The sequence below is a fragment of the Alexandromys fortis genome, unplaced genomic scaffold (genome assembly GCF_014885135.2).
Source record: "Alexandromys fortis isolate MF-2015 unplaced genomic scaffold, M_Fortis_MF-2015_v1.1 scaffold_82, whole genome shotgun sequence".
NCBI classification, from domain to species: domain Eukaryota; kingdom Metazoa; phylum Chordata; class Mammalia; order Rodentia; family Cricetidae; genus Alexandromys; species Alexandromys fortis.
The window spans coordinates 8532101-8550906 of record NW_026067963.1 but is presented as its reverse complement, the minus strand read 5'-3'; the positions used below and the strand labels follow the sequence as shown (position 1 = coordinate 8550906).

General features: G+C 37.6%; 1 protein-coding gene across 5 annotated transcripts in view; it reads right to left on the bottom strand.

Moving 5' to 3' along the window:
- Positions 1 to 18806, bottom strand: part of LOC126508453 (translation initiation factor IF-2-like) — a 94510-nt gene that overhangs the window by 24338 nt on the left and 51366 nt on the right. For 4 of the 5 annotated variants that reach the window (XM_050153697.1, XM_050153695.1, XM_050153698.1 and 1 more), the window contains one exon: positions 15317 to 15387. The exons of the other annotated variant lie outside the window; for it this stretch is intronic. In XM_050153697.1, the coding sequence (XP_050009654.1) occupies positions 15366 to 15387 (22 nt within the window). In that variant the 3' untranslated portion in view covers positions 15317 to 15365. The remainder of the gene's footprint in view (positions 1 to 15316; positions 15388 to 18806) is intronic. 5 annotated transcript variants of the gene reach the window in all.

The window sequence follows — 18806 nt, the reverse complement described above, 5'->3', positions numbered from 1 at the left end:
AAAAGAAAAGAAAAGAAAGAGAAAAAAGAAAGTGTACAACTGTTAACTTCAACGTTCCCATGTATGATTCAGTATTAAGCTACTACAATTTTAAACCAGATTCTGAGCAAGCACGTTGGAGTAAGGGCCCAGGTTATATTAGAACTCATGATCAATGGCCAGTATGATTTGCATCTACAAACAAAAAATGGTAACTGGGAGATGGAAATTAGTGTCAAACACTACTTTAGCCATGGCCCTCCATAACCCTTAAAAGCCAGTTCCTGACTGATGATCTTATTTTTTTTTCTTTTTCCAAAATGGGTGTGCCAGAATCCAACTGGCAGGTAATGTACCAGGGTAGGAAGTGCATTTTATTTTTATTCTAATGCAGGTGGCAATCCCATTGGCTAGGGTCTAAAGTCTTCTCAGAGAGAAGGGGTTGGGAGCTTCAGACCATGGGACAGGCAGGCTTTGCATATACAAAGGATTTTTGAGGGGGCTGGAGAGATGGCTCAGTGGTTAAGAGCATTGCCTGCTCTTCCAAAGGTCCTGAGTTCAATTCCCGGCAACCACATGGTGGCTCATAACCATCTGTAAAGAGGTCTGGTGCCCTCTTCTGGCCTGCAGACTTGCACACAGACAGAATATTGTATACCTAAAAAATAAATAAATATTTTTTTTTAAAAAAGGGTTTTTAAGGTGAGGAGATTAAAATAGTAACAGGTGGGAGACTCATGGTGGCCTTTGGTGGACAAACTACCTTGAATAGAAAATAAAATATCTGTCACATTATCAACTCATCTTCATCTCCTTAGAAAACCTGCACTCTAGAATCATTGGCTGGTAAATTTCAAGCCAGCAATTTCTTCTAGGCATTTTCCACAATTTTTGTGTTCCTAAAATTAGCATTTTAGTTTTGTTGTTTATTCGTTTATTTGCTTTATGTTGGAGAACAGGTTTGGCTTATTTTTCATTTTTTTTTCTTCCTGGTTTTTGGGTTTGCTTTTGTTTGATTTGGGTTTTTTTGGGAGTTTTTTGTTTGTTTGTTTTTTGTTTTTAGACATGGTCTCTCTATATCGACCTGGCTATACTGGAACTCAATGACAAGCACTTCCTGAGTAGTGGGGTTAAAGGCAGGTGCCACTACACCCAGCTCTAAAGACAGGATCTCCTGTAGCTCAGGGTGGCCTGGAATGTAGTATCTAACAAAGGCTGGCCTTTAACTCCTGACCCTCCTGCCTCTATCTATCCAGTGCTAAGAGCACAGGTATGCACAACTACATATACCTTTTCCTTTTTTTTTAACATTCTTCATTTTTAAAACAAAATTCAGATTTCTCACCTAAGAATAGGTATGAGATTAAATCCTTCAAGTTGTCCTTCCAAAGAAGGATTTGAAACTATGGTGTGGACTTGAATGTGAATTAGTGACCAATGACTGGGTGACAGATTCTGTCCCATGAGGAGTCGTGTTCACTCTGTAGCCCAGGCCTGAAGTCTTAATGATCTTCCTATCTCACCACCCCCAAGTGCTAAGATCACAGGCATGAGCTATCATGTCTAGCTATTCCTTGTCTTCTTTTTTTTTGCTTGTTTTTCGGGGTTTTTTTTTTTCGTGTTCTTTATCATTTTTATTACACATTTTTCCCCACTCCTCTTCCTTCCTTCCCTCTCCTCCTCTACCTTCTCCCTGCCCCCCACACTCCCAATATATTCAGGAGATCTTATCCTTTTCTCCTTCCTAAGTGGATTCATGTATGTCTCTCTGTGCTGTCTAGGTCCTCTGGGTTTGTGGACTATAGGCTTGTTATCCTTTGCTTTATATCTAATATCCATTTATGAGTGAGTACATACTGGATTTGTATTTCTGGGTCTGGGTTACCTTATTCAGTATGTTTTTTTTTTCTAGTTCTGTCCATTTGCTTGCAAATTTCAAGATGTCATTATTTTTACCACTGAGTAGTATTCCACTAAGAAAAATGTACCACATTTTCCTTATCCATTTTGTTCCCAGGTTCAGGTAATTACGAATAATGCTGTTATGAACATAGTTGAACAAGTCTGTATGGTATGATTGAGTATCCTTTTGGTATATGCCCAAGAGTGGTATTGCTGGGTCTTGAGGTAGATTGATTTCTAATTTTCTAAAAAACTGCCATATTGATTTCCAAAGCAGCTGTACAAGTTGGCACTCCCACCAGCAATGGAGGACTGTTCTCCTTACTCCACATCCTCACCAGCATAAACTGCCTGAATGATGGTTTGAAAAACTGTCTAGAATACCATCTGGTCACTAGATCATAAAACTACAAGGAGAGGAAGCTGGCTAACAAGAGTATGTAATTAACTTTTGATTCGTTATAATAGATTTTGCTCAAAAACTTAGATTTGCCAAATTTGTTTTTAAATAGGATTAAAGGTAACTTCTTATTAAAGTAAAAATTTGAAGAAATCATTTTTAAAACATATGAGTTTCTGCCTTAATTTCTAGTCAAAACATAATAATATCAACAGCAGCTTAAATTTAAACTGAAGCTATTACTCCGGTGAATAGTTTTAGCAGTTTATTGAGTATTGAACAAAACTGCTATGTGGGTACAGGGCTATGTGGGTACAGGTGTATCTATAAAGCCAAAGTAGATACAGCTAACAAAAACCTATCATGACACACAGAGCAGAAGAATCTTAACAAAAAGAAATAGGCAATCGCCACATCTGCATGCAGTTCAACATAAGGTAAACCAGTTTCGGGAATCCCAAGATTATCAAAACTTCTACAAATATATTTGGGCTATTTGGGGTACGGGAAGGGATGCGAAAGGGCAGAAAAGAGCCTGAAGTCACCTATTTTGACTAAATCTGCAGCTGCTATTACAGCTGTTCTGGTGTTTTCTGAGAACCACCCAAGTACTTTTAAAGAGGTTAGAATAACTGGTAGCCTTAAAGAACTAAAGAGTAAGGTAGAACTTTATTTTATTAAATGGTTAAAAGCAATTTTTTTACTAAGTGACTAATGTTTTGGGGGATTTCCATCAACTAGCTGAGTACAAACTGTTATGTAAACGCAAGTAACATGATTAGCTTCTTGAGCTTCAGTGTTTTTAACGTTTCTTCATTATGCCACACGTTTCAGACAACTCCAAGTCTATGACCCAAATAACATACATGTATGGACACCAATAAACACACAAAATCCTTTTAAAACATACCAAACATACTCTCTTATATATTCAAATTGCTTTTAAAAATCAACATTATAAAACAAAAGAGAAATTGCATTTTTAAAAAGTTTTGTACTATATTTCAAATGTAATCAACAGTTCAATTAATTCAAGCTCTTTGTTCAAAAGTTGGGGTTTTTTTTAGAAAAAAATCGTACATCTATGGAATTAAAAAACAATCTATTTGTTTTTAAACAAGGTTTCAGAGATCACAACCATGTACCTAACCACCAGTCTCTGATACTTTTGTTATTCTTAAAAGTACCTGTAATGGCATAAGGCTTTTCAATTGTATATATTTCTATTTCTGATCAGCAAAGAGTAATAAAAAGAGATATTTTCATAGGGAAAAATACAAAAAGACAAGGTGTGGTGGCACACACTGTTAATCCCAGGAGGAAGAAACAGGTGGATCTCTCTGTAAATTTGACTTCAGCCTAGCCTGCATGGCAAGTTCTAAGCCACCCAAGTCTACATGGTGAGACCTTGTCTCAAAACATCGCAAAAGAAATACAGATAAATGAAAGCCTTTCAAGTTCAAGACAGGATAAAAAAGTAAAAAGGGTACCACCCTTCCTGCCAAAGAAGACCGATAAAGTTAGGATAGTGAACATCTGCTTACACAATTACAAAAATTACAAATAATGAGAATAAAGTTTAAGGAACAAAGTAGTATTTTACAAAAATATTCTCTCTGGTGATTTATTTAGTTTTAGTAAGCATGTTGTTTAATATCTTCTGGCATCCCAAACTAGAAAACAAGCCAGGGAGATGGCTCAGTAAGTAAAGGCATTCACTGGCAAGTCAACAACCTAAGTTTGATCCCTGGAAGCCACATAGTGGAAGTAGAGAACAAGAATTTGCAAATTGTCCTCTAATCTCTATGTGTGCACGCTAAATAAATGAATAAATGAACGAACAAATGTAATAAAGAATTATTTACAAAATAATGAACAACAAAAGTAGTGGTACAGGACTTTAATTACAGCCCACAAAAGGCAGAAGCAGGTGGATCTCTGTGACTTTGTGCCTAGTCTATATAGCCAGTTCCAGGCTAGCCAAGGCTACATAGTAAGGCCTTATTGAGAAAAGGAGAAAGAGAGGCAGATGGACTGAGGGATAATGTAGCTAGGTATGGCGATTCACATAATTGCTGATCACAAGTGTGAGGACAGCCTGAAATAAATAAGACAAGAGCTAATTTAGAAGAGAGAAGGAGGAGGAAAAGAAAGAGGAGGAGGAGGAAGAGGAAAGGCAGGAGGAAAAATGAGAAAGAGCAAGAAAAAGGGAATGAACACTGCTAACTGCTAAGCAGCAGTTACAGAAAACTAGTAGAGCATTAAAAATATGTAAGAGAAGTCAGGCTCATGAGTATAATCTCAGGCAGGAAGATGGCAAGTTCAAGGCCAGTTTGAGCTACATAATGAGAATGAGACAGAGACAGAAACAGAAACAGACAAAAGAAAAAGAAAGAAATGCCTGGTCTTTTCAGTCACAGCTGAGCACCTGAAAACAGGCTTTGAAATGCTGGATGCCTACACCAAGCTTTCACATCAGTCATCAACACTGATCTCATTCAACTTATACTAGACTTACCACAGAAGCATGAGGAAATTTTCTTAAGTCAATTGTTCTTTAAGTGGAATATGAGTCAACTAAAATTGCTGCTACAAAACCCCATTCAGATAGATGGCTCCTCCAGCCGTGTCTACTCAACACCTTTTCATTACCACAGTTTCTTCTACTGAAGAGTTAGACCAAACAAGGCAGAGCACAAGACAAAGAACCTAAATGTCAAATTGTTAAACTAATTTCTTGTTCTTAAGGTTTTACAAAGACACTGCCTTCTGAAATCAATAGGAAGAAGTTTAAAATCATGACCAAGATAATGAGCCCTTCTTTCTATTGGAGAGTTAGGACTCTGGAACTGAGGTAGGGCTCACTAAAGAAACAGAAAAAGGAAAACTCTTCTATGGGGCTAGTTCATGACTTCAACCTTCTGAGGAACCCAGTAACAAATGTGACTATCTTTCTCCAAGATGGAGACCTTTCTCCTGTCATGATTTTCTAATGTATATAATGTGTAATGTATATAATCATATATGCAAATGCTATATTTTGCTATTGATTTCCTTCCACAAAGTTCCAGGTCAACACAGCAGTGATGTGCTTCATGTTTGTTCCTCTGACAAGGTTCAAGGTAACTACAGCACTTCTGTATGTGTATAAACACTAGGGAAATATGCAATCACTGAAAAAAATGAAAAGACAAACATTTCTCAAACTGTACGACACCAGTTCTACCTCACCCTCACTTTCCCTCTGAGACAGTCTCATGATCGTTCTACATAAAAAAAATCAAAACTCAGTTTAAGAAATTTACCCAGTTAGTAACTGGCAAATACAACACTTAAACTCAATTATCCTAGGTTAATTCTTGATACTCAACAAAAGCTAAAAACTGAATTACTATAAGTCAGACAACTGGCCTGTAAGAAACAACTGCATTCTTTAGAGCATCGATTTTCCTACATCTACTTAATTGGTTTGGGGGGATTTTTTTTTTTGTCTGTTTTTTTTTTTTTTTACCTTCCAGAAAGTCTGATGTCTCATGCTTTATTTTCAGAATTTGGAAAACTAAGGTAGATTGCTTGGACAACATAGTAAGTTCCAGGCCAGAATGACCTACAGAGTATGACCCTGCTTCTAAAATGGATAGATAGATAACAGATATATAGACAGACAGATAAATAATTCAGTGAAAATATTCTTCACTTATTTTTTTCTGATTTTACCTCTCCCTAAATACTCACAAATGAGAATTAAATATTCTACAGATACCTCTCATGTAGTCATGATGAATCTAATTTTACAGTCAAACAACTTACAGGTTTAGTCAGGGTTTAGTCAGGATCTGCTTCCTAGACAGTTCCCAGTTGATTATTCTACCACAGTTCAATAACTATATCCGAACAGCATAAAGTATGTCTTTTAGCTGTTTAGAAATGGTATTGGAAATATCTTGGTATTAAATAAAAAAAAAAAAAACTAAACCTTGGCCCTATATGAGGAGGATAATGGTTTCACGGAAGAGATTTAAAAAAGTTGCCATTACAAGTTTATGTACAATACTTGAATAACCTAGGGATAAAGCATAAAGAAATAGTAACTCTCAGACCCGGATTATTTTAACCACCAAAACTACTGGGATTTAAAATAAAAGGACAGAAGTCAACATGTACAAACAGGAAACAGATGTGTGTTCTCACTTGAAACAAACAAAAAAAAAAAACAAAAAATCTAGGAAACAAGAGTTTTCAAGAAACTAGACATCACACAACGAAGAACAGTGACTCTAGAGCACTGTGTTTTCTTCAGCAGGATCTAGAGTTCTCAATCATACTAATGCTGTGACCCTTTAATCAGTTCCTCATGTTGTGGGGACCCCAACCATAAAATTGTTTTCACTGATACTTCATAACTGTAATCTGGCTACTGTTATGAACTGCAATGTAAATAACTGTATTTTTCTGATGGTCTTAGGCAGCCCCTGTGAAAGTCATTCAATCTCAAAAAGGTCACTACCCACAGGTTGAGAACTGCTCTTGCAGAGGGACAGAAAACAGCGCAACAAAATCGTAGCACTGCCCTAGCTCTCCACCTCTAGAGACTTCACAGTCTCAAAACTGGCCGAGGTGAGTTGCTAAACTCAGCCAAGGAGGTAGAACAGAAGACTAAAAGTCCATGAAGATCAGGCATCTATCCAGAAAGAAAGTAAAAAAGAAACAATGTAAAAAAACAGAGATTTGCAAAACCATGTCTCAAATATTCAAGCACAGTAATGACTGTGTATGACCACTACTGGAAGCTAAGAAAAGAACAACTTAAAAGAGTTATAGATTAGTGCCGCCCATACAGAGTAAAGGACACAGCCTGTTCCCACCAGTCAAGCTAGTAAGGGCCACTGAGTGGAGTACTCAAGAGGGTCTTGTCTCAGTAGTGAGAAGTAACTAGCCCTAGAAAACACTGCTCTAAGACACCAGATGAAATGTAAAACAAGTCTCAAACTGTCCTCAAACAATAACCCAGACAACTAAAAACATTCTTAACACAAACTACAAAGCTATCACAATATATATCATCCATCAAATATTACCAGAGCTGAGCACAGTGACACATGCCTGTAGTACCAACACTCAGGAGAATGAGGCAGAAAAAGCATTTGGGCCTAGAAGAGTAAGGATTGTCTGGTGAAAAAATAGCAGTCTGGGGAATGACCGGGTATACAAAGAGGTTGAAGATCATGAATTATAATGAAGAAAACAATTTACTAAAACAGATGTTAGAATTAGGGACAAGGATCTTAAAAGCTACTTTAAATATATTTTACATATTCAAAAATCTCAAGCAGAAACATGAAAGATAAAAAATATATGTAAACTATAGAGATAGAAACTATAATGTTTGAGATAAAAAAATATACTACATAGAATTAACAGATGAGACATTAAAGAAAAAAATTAGTGAACTTGGGACAAGAGAAAACCATAGAAACTGCAAATATAAATAAACATCAGAAAATATATCAAATATAATACAAGGGAAATATCAAAACATATTGAAAACCAGAAAAATATTACCAATAAAAACTAATTATTTAAATTATTCTGACCTTATTCAAGGGTCAAAAGACTCAATATTGCTATTATGTCAATTCTTTTCAAATCAGTCTAAATACAATGTAATTCTAATTAAAATCTCAGTAGGCATTTTACAAACTGTTTCTAAAATTCATATGGAAATGCAAAGTCAACTAAAAGACAGAAGCTACCCAGGACTTTGAAAAGATAAAGTTTAGTAGAAGAGATCATTAACTATATGGGGAAATTAATGAGAAATAAAAAAGGATGCAATGCAGGAGAAGCCAATACCCACTTAGGTCTGAGCCAGTTAAGAGCTTCTTCCAACCACTAACTGCCCCAGGGCTGAGATCTAGATCCTGCTGAAGAAAACACAGTGCCATCTACTAAATGTTTGAAAAATGCTCTAGTGTTGTGTCACCACTACTTCCTCCCTAGAAACCGACAGAAACCTATTCTTTATAGAGTTGATTCTATGCTGCAAACAAGAACAAGCAGCCACATCTTTGGTTACTGTGGTACACTTGCCTCTCTAAGCATTGCAGGAGCCTGGTACTTCTAACAACTCTGCCAAAAAGCTGTACACTAATGGGGAAGCCATGATGTTGAATACTGGGGCAAGTATGTTGATGCAGTCAGCCTAGCTAGGACACATGATACAAGAGAAAAAAATTATCAGTGTGTTTCTCCAGCATTCTCTCTAGCCTAAGGTAAGCATTGGGTGCTATAGCAAAGGAACAGTATTTAAAGGGTTTGATCTGTTTCAAAGAGCAAAGGAAAAAAGATTCATTTGGAACAAAATACCAATAAGCAGCACAATAGCCAAAATAATAATGAAAAAGAAGAACAAACTGGATGGGTGAAGATGACCTGACTCCATAATTCACAAAGCCACAGTGTAGAAAAAGCACTAAGGAGACGCAAAGAGCCAATGGAACAGAAACTCAGCAACAGACTCAGAGAGACTTGTGGGCAGGGAGGGGGTCAATATGCACCCAGACTAGCCTTGAACTTTTAATCCTCCTGCCTCCATTTCTGAAGTGTTAAGATTTACTGCTAACTCCATCTCCCAAGTGCTGTGATTTACCAGAGCCAGCAACCATGCCCAGCATTAAAAGACTTTTAACAACAAACCTATTTCAACCAATGATAGAAAAACAACTGAACATAGCTTTGGGTGCTCCAGTCAATATTTATTACACACATCCACACAGTAACTTAAAATGCATTAACACACACACACACACACACACAGAAACACAAAGAACTATTTTCCATCAAATGAGACTATTAAAAGCCCAAGAATACCCACTATTCAAGAAAACGTGAGGAAACACAAATGTGCAGATTCATGCTCCTTTCTGAAGGTGACCTATTTCTATTAATCTAAGTCTCAAAAATAATAAAATCTTTTAAGGCAGTTAATTATATCTCAGAGTAGTAATGCAATGGAAAAAAAAGAAAAATTCTTTCTGTGCAATTATATATGTATAAACATGTTATTGTATCTGTAGGTTTTTAAAGCTCCCTGAGGGACTTCGGATGATCATCAATCTGTGGACCATGGCCCCAAAGAATAAAAACCTATACTAAGGGGACTATAATCTATATAGTAACTCTTGTGAACCTGAAACCGTATGGACAAATATATTATTACATTTAACCAGAGCATATTAAAAGCTGGAGATGTGTTTTAAAAGTCCTTGTATATCCAAAATGATACTCAAGGCCTTAAACAGATTTCCATTACTAAATTCTTATGTTCAGTTGACAGAATACATGTTCTCTTTAGTGTGAAAAGCGGGGGTAAGTATTTTAAGAGCTTGCGATGCCTGGAAGCATTCTAAAGAATGTCACAGCTCTCTGATGTCTTAACCCACTTTTTCTTCTAGGACTTCATCTCATCTCTGTCCCAGATAAAGAAAACTGGTGCTAATATTCTGCAGTTCATTTAGAAGCAGGAATGGACCTCAGAGCTTATCATTTTACTAGCCAGGGAGAATTCCCTGTCACTGCTTATCTCAATAGGTTGACCACAGCCCAGGTGGATTACATTCTGGTCTCTGTTTCCTTGAACCTGAGTTGAAATGGGTTTTCTGTTCTACATAATTCGGGTTTCTGAATCTACACAAACAAGTTGCTAAGTTGGTTGTTTAGCAGTCCTTTTGTGGTGTTAAACTTCCTACTCTTCTTCAAACAAATAAAAACAGGGTAGCTACTAGTCATATACAGTTAAGATCATTTGAAATATATCTACTGAGAATATAGTATTGAAATTTTAGTTTTCTTTAAAATTTAAATAGCCCCCACATGGCTAGAGGTTACCATTTTCGACAGCATTGGTCTATATGACTTCTGGACCTTCAACCATAATTAACAGCTCAAGCAAACCTCTGTTAACTGTTCCTCTATTTCTCCACCTTCTGTGAAACCCCCAAGTCAATACACTAACAATTATTTAATCGTTACTTACTAAGTACCTCCTATTGGCCACGCCCTATGCAGAACACAAAAATCTTTTTTACAGTCTAATCATATCAATAATCCTACAACAAAAATAACATTTTAACTTTAACTTAAATTTACTTCTTTTAAAAAGATTTAATCTGGTATTTACAGCAACACACATATACAAACTTATTACTTTAACTTAAACAGGCAATTTTTAAGATTGTTTTTATATATGTGTTCATGTTTCTGTGAGTGTATACATTGTGTATGTGGGTGCCTACACAGCCCAAAGAGAGCATCTGATCCCATGAAGTTGTAGTTACAAGCAGTCGTGAACCATCCATTCTGGTACTGAGGACTGAATTCAGGTCCTCTGGAAGAGCAGTGCTCTTAACTACTGAGCCAAAATGGACTTTTTGTTGTTTTTTTTTTCAAGATAGCAAAATGTGCATTTATAATAGGGTGACTAATGTTTAGGAAAGTTTAACTACCAGATATTATACTATTAATATTGTGCCATACTCTAGAATAAAAGCGCCATTTTTGATTTAATAGCTTCAGGGGGCATACTAAAGCATTAAGTATACTCATTAAATTTCAAAACATTGAACTGTACATTACTAAAAGGGGGAAAACATAAAAAATAAAAGCCTAGAATTAGTTCCTTTCTTATTATACTAGAAAGATGTCGTTTTTTCCAACTTTTCATAAAGTCACAAGAAAAATGGTAATTCTAGCCGGAGTTTCTTCATGTGCAGCACTGACTCAGTGAGCTTTCGTTGCTATCAATTCAAGAAAGATTTGAAATCACTGCCTTTGATGACTCAGTCTTGTTCTCAACTCAAGTACTATAACTTTATGTAAGAAAGAAAACCTTTTATAGATACCCTTAGCAAGAAAATTAAGGCTTCCAATAAAATATGCAAATAAGGGAATGTGGTTATAGCTCAATGGTAGAGCATTTGCCTAGCACATACAAAATCCTAGATACAACCCCAGCATACCCCCCACCTCATCCCAAAACATACACACATGACTATGGTGGAATTAAACAAAGATTCAATTTTCAGGTATAGAACTCAAAAATAAAAACTTAAAGGTCTACTAGATACAATAAACACCCCCAAAAATTAATAACTATGACCATATGCAAAATTTTTGATGCTATCGCTAAATACTTAAAGAGTAACTTGGGAAAAGACACCCTCTAAATGTGTTATTTAGTCAGCACTCAAATTTTAGCTATCTTATAAGCAATTTGATTCCATTTTTCTTCTTTCTTGTTTGTTGTTTTGAGACAAGATCTCAAAGTAGACTGCCTCAAACCCACTCTGTAGCCATGGCTGTCTTAACAACCCATCTGCCAACAGCACCTGAGTACTAGAATGAAGGGTATGTGCCATTATGTACAGTCTTTATTGACTCTGTTTTTCAAGAGAAAAGAAAAATTCTACAGCAAGAATACATGCCAGGCAGAATGAGAACAACTGCTATTTAACAAGATTATGAAATGTCACCGTTTTTGTGGACTAGCCTTCTGCACTGGGTCCCCGCAAATGATATGAAACTAGAATGGAGTCACAAGTGCTGAATATCCAAGCACATTCTGACAGGCCAGTTTCCCAAAACAGAATCACTATTACAAAGAGCTTTAATCCCACAGAAATAACTGAAACAGCCATTGCTTTTTGTTGTCTCTGCTTTCTTCACCCCTTTGCTGCCTGAAAGGCGACCTCTTCTGCCCACTCAGGACAGTCCTACTGCATAGAATGAAGTGTCCAATTCCAAAATAACAAGCAAAAGCTCACTAGATCTTTAAAATTTGCTTTTGTCTTTAACAGCTTCTAGTGACCATAAAGAGACTTAGAGAGATTTCAGACAACTGAGGAACCACAAAAGAGAGACCACTGATGTCTTCTGGGGTCCCCTCCTTTGTTCATCATGGAGCCCTAGGGTTTAAGTAAATTCCTGTCAGGTCTTACTATGTTTACACTGACTTCCCAGTCTTCCAGGCTTTTAAATCAGGGGTCAGTTTGTACTGATAGTGCAGACGACTTTCTGCAGTCTGTGGTAGCTACCAAGTCACTGGCAGGAGCCAATCTGGAAATTGACTAATGGTGGTTGCAGTAATTGGGCAATTACTGTGGGGAGGATACTTTAGCTTTCAGAATTCACAAGGATTTGCTTCCTGCCTCCTTCCATTTCATTTTCTTGTACACCTAGGAAACATCATTGGCCAAGGTGGTCAATCTCAGCACCAAAGCCACTTGACTGGTAGGTACAGATTTAGCACTTAAGAGCAACCAGAGCACTCACCACCAAAGTGAGAGGCCCAACAGAAAGTCACTGGGTGACCTGGACGGATGACACTACACCACCTTTCGGTCTACGTGACAACAAAATCAGTTTCCTTTTTTTATCAATAAAAGCCAATTTGATTTTTTTTTGCCAATTTGGTTTTTTGTCCAATTTGTCATAATTTTCTTTTGACCTTGCCACATGGAGAGAGACACTACACTGTTTCTAATACAGTTTGATTCACCATTAATTACACGTATTACTTCTGGGATACTCACCAAAGGCACTTTAAAAAGAGAGAGAGAGAGAGAGAGAGAGAGAGAGAGAGAGAGAGAAAGAAAGTGCTCCTGTGTGTGTGTGTGTGTACGTGGGGGGTGCACGATATCACACCTGTAGAAATCAGAAGACAACTTCTAAGATCAGTTCTCTCCTTCAATCACGTAGGTCCTGAGGGGCCTTAAGACTGACAGCAAGCAACTTTATCCACTGAGTCATCTTACCTGTCCCAGGATTACAGCACTTAGCATTTAGCTTCTGGTTAGCCCACACTGGCAATACCAACTCTATTTAAAATTTAATTTAATGAGTACTATGAATCAACTTTCTCTAAAAAAGCTTCCTTGCAAATTAGAACGTTACCCCAAAATGTATAAGCATAATATTAGAAAACAAAATTTCAAATTAGTATTGCCAAATCAAAAGACATTAATAAACAAAGTGTTTATCACTGGAAACTACCAAGTACAGTAGAAAATATCCTAACTTTAATTGGGTTAAAATGTAAATAACGTAGGATTCATCACTTTTTTACCCTCACAACAAGAAAAAAAAAGGCTGTAAATCAATACTTTCTTAGACCTATTACAGAACAGTCAGAAGGAGTCAGAGAGAATAAATAAAAGGGAAAATCTGGGGGAAAGGATCAAGGAGAAAGGAGCAAGAAAAAGAGGCCAGAGGACATCAGGGACCAGCCATCCAGCTATACAGCCAACCACAGAGTAAGAAGTAAAGAAAGGCATACGGAATAGAGAAAGATAAAAGTCCAGAGGCAAAAGGTAGATGGGATAATTTAAGAAAAGCTAGCTAGAAACAAGTCAAGCTAAGGCTGGGAATTTATAAGTCTCCATGTGTGATTTATTTGGGAGTTAAGAGGCAGGCCCCCAAAAGAGCAAGGAGTAAAAACAACCAACTAACAGAAACAGTTTAAACCTGTGAGAGAAACCCAGAGGTCCTTCAACTCTACACAAAACTACAGGTACCTAAGGAATACTGAGAACGAAATAGTCTTCCCCAGGAAGGGGCACACCAATTGATTTGCCAACACCAAATGATCAGACCTGAAAACACTCACACAAGCAACTTATACAGAGTGAGTGAGTTGTATTTCTGTATTCAGGAATATAAGTGTAGCAACAATTTTATGAAAAAAGAAGCCATGAATTTGAAAGAAAATGAGGAGGGTATATGGAAGGCTTTGGAGGGAGGAAAGTGGGAATGATATAACTGTATTATAATCTCAAAAATAAAAGAAATAATTTAATAAAGTTCTAAATAATTTAATTTAGAACCTATTAGAGGACCCAATCCTTCAAAGTAAAATTTTTTTTTGGAGTTTTATCTGGATGTTACAGTAGAGATCTGAGAAAAGATACTTATATTTCTAGCAGAAACTAGAAGAAACCTAACTTTTCTGAAATGTGTGCAGGTCTCTGTTCTCTCAAAGACCTTCCCTCCAAAAACGAAAGTAATTTATCAAAATGTAAGCAACTGGGGTTTTACCTAGCCTGTTTCTAGGATTTTACAGTACCTAACCAATCCAGGGGAAGGGAAATACCCACTCCAGCCCCTACTATCTTCTGACATGGGGAAAAGATACCCAAGGCAAACTCACAAAAGACAGATTAATAACAGGACCAGAGACCTTCTACTCTCACCCCTTCTCCCTCTTACACATCAACATGACTCCTGTGCAATGACCAAAGATTTCAGCCAAAAGAACTAAAAACCTCAGGCTTTATTTAAAGATTCTCTCGGAGGGGGGGGGGAGAGAATCTAAATACAGAGTTTAGCCTTGGACACCACTGCTAGAGCAAACACAACCTACCACTTTGAAAGGTGAACAAAGCTTCATGCCATATGCTATCACATATGTGTCTGGTACCCAGGGAATCCAGAAGAGGTGTCAGATCCCCTGGAACTGGAGTTAGAGATAGTTGTGAGCCACCATGTGGGTGCTGGGAATTGAACATGGGTCCTCTGGAAGAGCAGCCTGTGCTCAAAACCACTGAGCCACCTTTCCAGTCCCCTAGCATTTTAAACCTATCTCAAATAGAGTAGCAAGACAGTTTCGACCTCTAATCCTCCCATCCTTTTCATTGGAAAGCAGAAATATAAATGGAAAATATGACTCTACCATAATTACAGAACTTATTAATTTCTATATCCTGTCCTTTTAACATTTTATATCCAAGTATTGCTTCAAGATTACAGCAAACTCTACATTCAAATACATCTCTATCCTCAGAATATACTTTCGAATTTTTATGGCATGAAGTAAAAAAAAGGGGGGGAGGCCTGATTTTTCTCATAACTTTTATCCAGACAGTGATTCTATCTGTAATGATACTACCAATGTATAGATATCATTAAAGTGAACACATACATGTAACTACATACTATACTCATAAGAATTTCAGTATTATCAATTTCCTTTACAATACTTACAGTATCTCTAAGAAGTAATTACCACGACTCTCCACATGATTGAAAGATTTCAAACAAAATGCTTCAACGACCTATTCAAAACACAAGAAAAGCCCAACAGTCAATGACTCGCAGCTGTCATCTTCCCATCACGCTCCACTTCCCAGGGGAGTCAACAGCCTCTAGGAAGAAGCTTTCCAAAGTCCCACGATAACAGAATGACGTGACAGAGAATTGAGAGCAAAGAGGAGAAACTACATTCCTTATATCCATTTCACTTTATTAACTCAGCAATAGAGTAGAATAGTAACAACCTTTTTAGGTGTAAATGAATTAACTGTAAAAAGTATTCCTCTTTCTGGTGTGCTCTTCAAATGGAAAACTATTAAATATGATCACTTGGCAAGATCAGGGTTAACACAGGTAGTAATCTTCATTGGTGATCTTCACTGCAGTAAAGGAAACAAATTAATCTGCAGATGTCACACTCACAAGTCACTACCCAGCTGATGAGTGTCTGACCAGTCTCTCTTCTTTTTGTAATGTCAACAAAACTCTAAGTATGGCAGATAACAGTTGTTCCACAATCACAGAACTTTAGACTCTGAGAGGTAGAAAAGTCCTTACAGATCATTTCTTCCATTATTCTCTTCCTCCAGGCCTCCCATTTTATCCATGAGGAAAGAAATTAACTGGACATGGCTTTACATAGCAATTTCCTAATTTAAACATTTCATCCTGGAGAGAAAGATGCTCATTAAGACTCCAAAAATAACAAAACTCAAGTAACCAATTCACACGTTCCAGGAAGTTCCTTAAACTTACAAGACCTACAAGGAAGGGCCTACCCCCATGGCTACATAAGCACTAACAAGTGCTAGAGAAGAGACCCTCTTGTCAGCTGAGATGTCTGTGTACAGGAAGCTCTAGGGATGCAGCTTTGGTGAGTCTTCACCACACTACAGTGGATGGAGCTTCTGCCTTTCAGTCATTCATCCTCCCTTAAGGAATACCAATAAATTCACTAGTTCACTAAATTAGACTTGGGTAGAACTGTTACTTTGGCCTGTGGTACTATGAACAAACATTTGTTCACACCTTGCCAGGAGCAATTATACAATAAGATAGCTTTCTGAGTAGAAACTAGAACCAAGACCCCTTGACATCCAAACTGGTATTTTTTTCATTACAACATACTGTTGTCAGGAATTTTAAATAGCATGAGATTTTATACTACGTGGAAGCTAACAAAACCAGCCTTCTACAATTTCATGAATCTAAGAACCAAAACCATACAGACCCCACACAAAGCTTAAAGAATGAGATCTAAAACTATATGCCCCCAGTACTGTATTAAAGTGTGACTGTGTGTGTGTGTGTGTGTGTGTGTGTGTGTGTGTCACAAAAGTTCAGTATAGTATGATGTTAAGCTCTTTTGGCTCTTTTGGGGGGCCCGCCACTTAGCTCCCAAATGAATCGCACACGGAGTCTTATTCTTAGTTATCAATGTCCAGCCTTAGTGTGGCTTGTTTCTTGTCCATTTTTCCTAATTATTCCCTCTGCCTTTTGCATCTGGGCTTTCCCATTCTCTTCTGTAAATCTTACTCTTACTCCATGAATTGCTGTGTAGCTGGGTGGATGGCCCCTAATGTCCTTCTCCTTCTCTGGGTACTTCTCCCAATCCTTTCTCCCAGTTTTCTCCTTCTATATATTCCCTTTGCCTGACAGTCCCGCCTATCCTTTCTCCTGCCTCACTATTGGCAACTCAGAGCTTTATTAGACCATCAGGTGTTCGAGACAGACAAAGTACCACAGCTTCACAGAGTTAAAACAAATGCAACAGAAACAAAAGTAACACACCTTAAATAATATTCCTAACAGTTGAGAATCACTAGAACTTGTCCACAGAATCTTATTTGTAAACAGACTTTGCAGACATAACCAAATTACTAAACATCATATTATATTAGGATAGGTCCTAAGTAAATGCTGTAATTATGGAAAGGAAATGTGAACTCACATGCATAGTCTGCTATGTAAATACTGAAGCAGAAGTTGAAATTATGCTGTAACAAGCTAAGAAACATCAAAGATTTCTAATAATTACTGGCAGTAGCTAAAAGAGGGAAGAAAGGAAGATTCATCCTAGAAATTTCAGAAAAAGCATGGTCCTCCCAACATTAAATTTCTATTGTTTTAAGCCATCCAGTTGATAGTAGTTTGTAACAATAGTCCAAGAAAACTAAAACACACACACACAGCTTTTGTATACATTAACTTCACATTACCCCAATAACATTATCATATTAATGTATCTTTTAAATCATAATGAAATACCTAAGGTTAGGTATTTATAAAGAAAGGAGTTGTGTTTAGTTTAGTTTGGCATCCTAAAGGTCCAAACAGCATAAAACCAGCTATAAGGACCCCATGACAGAAGATATTATCAGGGTAGAGTAGTTGTGAAAGGGAGCAATCACATGACCAGACAGCTATCCAGAAAAAAAGGGAGGGCAGATATGCTCTGTTGCTAACAACCCTCGATCCACAATGATCTAAAGACCTCCCACTAGACTATATCACTTCAAGGCCCCAGCTCAACCTCACCAATAAGGTTTAGAGATCAAATACCTCCCACAAGTATATGTATTGAATATTTAGTCCCTAGTTGATTGTGCTATATTGAGAGGTTCTGCGAAATTTAAGAGGCAGTAAACCACAGATGGTCTCCATGAGTGGGACAGAATTTGGTCAAAAGACTCAAGAGGGCTTGGTATTGGAGCAAAGGTACCTGACTATCAACAGTGGGGTTGTGTCTCTTAAGTCCAATGAAACTCACAAATAGGGAAGTACAAAAGCAAAAGTAGGTTTACTGAGTACCAGGTGCAAAGGTGACTCACAAGAAGCTTACCAGAGCTCCCTTCCAAGAGAGGAATTGTGTCAAAAAAGGGGTGATGTTAGCTGGCTCTTACTTGAGTTTTAAAAAGAACTCTGTAAAGGGAAGGAGAACTTGCAGGGAAGCCGTCTATCAGTTGACTCTCAGCACACTGTTGGTTGCTGGGTTGTACTCAGCACATGGCTGTCATCAGAGGAAGCCCTCCGGGTTAGGGTCCCATCCTGACTGCCTAGCAGGGTCTAACTACTGGCCTCCGGGGCACCAAACTAGAAAAAATAAGTCAAAGAGAAGTATTTTTAGGGGCACTTTGTCCCTGTCCCCTCCTGTCTCTCTGTTTTCTGTCCACTGTGAGAAGTAGAATCTCTGCTATGCAAGCAAGGAACTCAGGACCGCGAGGGGTGCACCCATACACTGAGACAAGGGGGATGTTCTATCGGGAACTCACCAAGGCCAGCTGGCCTGGGTCTGAAAAAGCCCGGGTTAAAACCGGTCTCGCTGAACATAGTGGACAATGAGGACTACTGAGACCTCAAGAACAATGGCAATGGGTTTTTGATCCTACTGTACCTATTGGTTTAGTGGGAGCCTAGGCAGTTTCGTGGATGCTCACCTTAC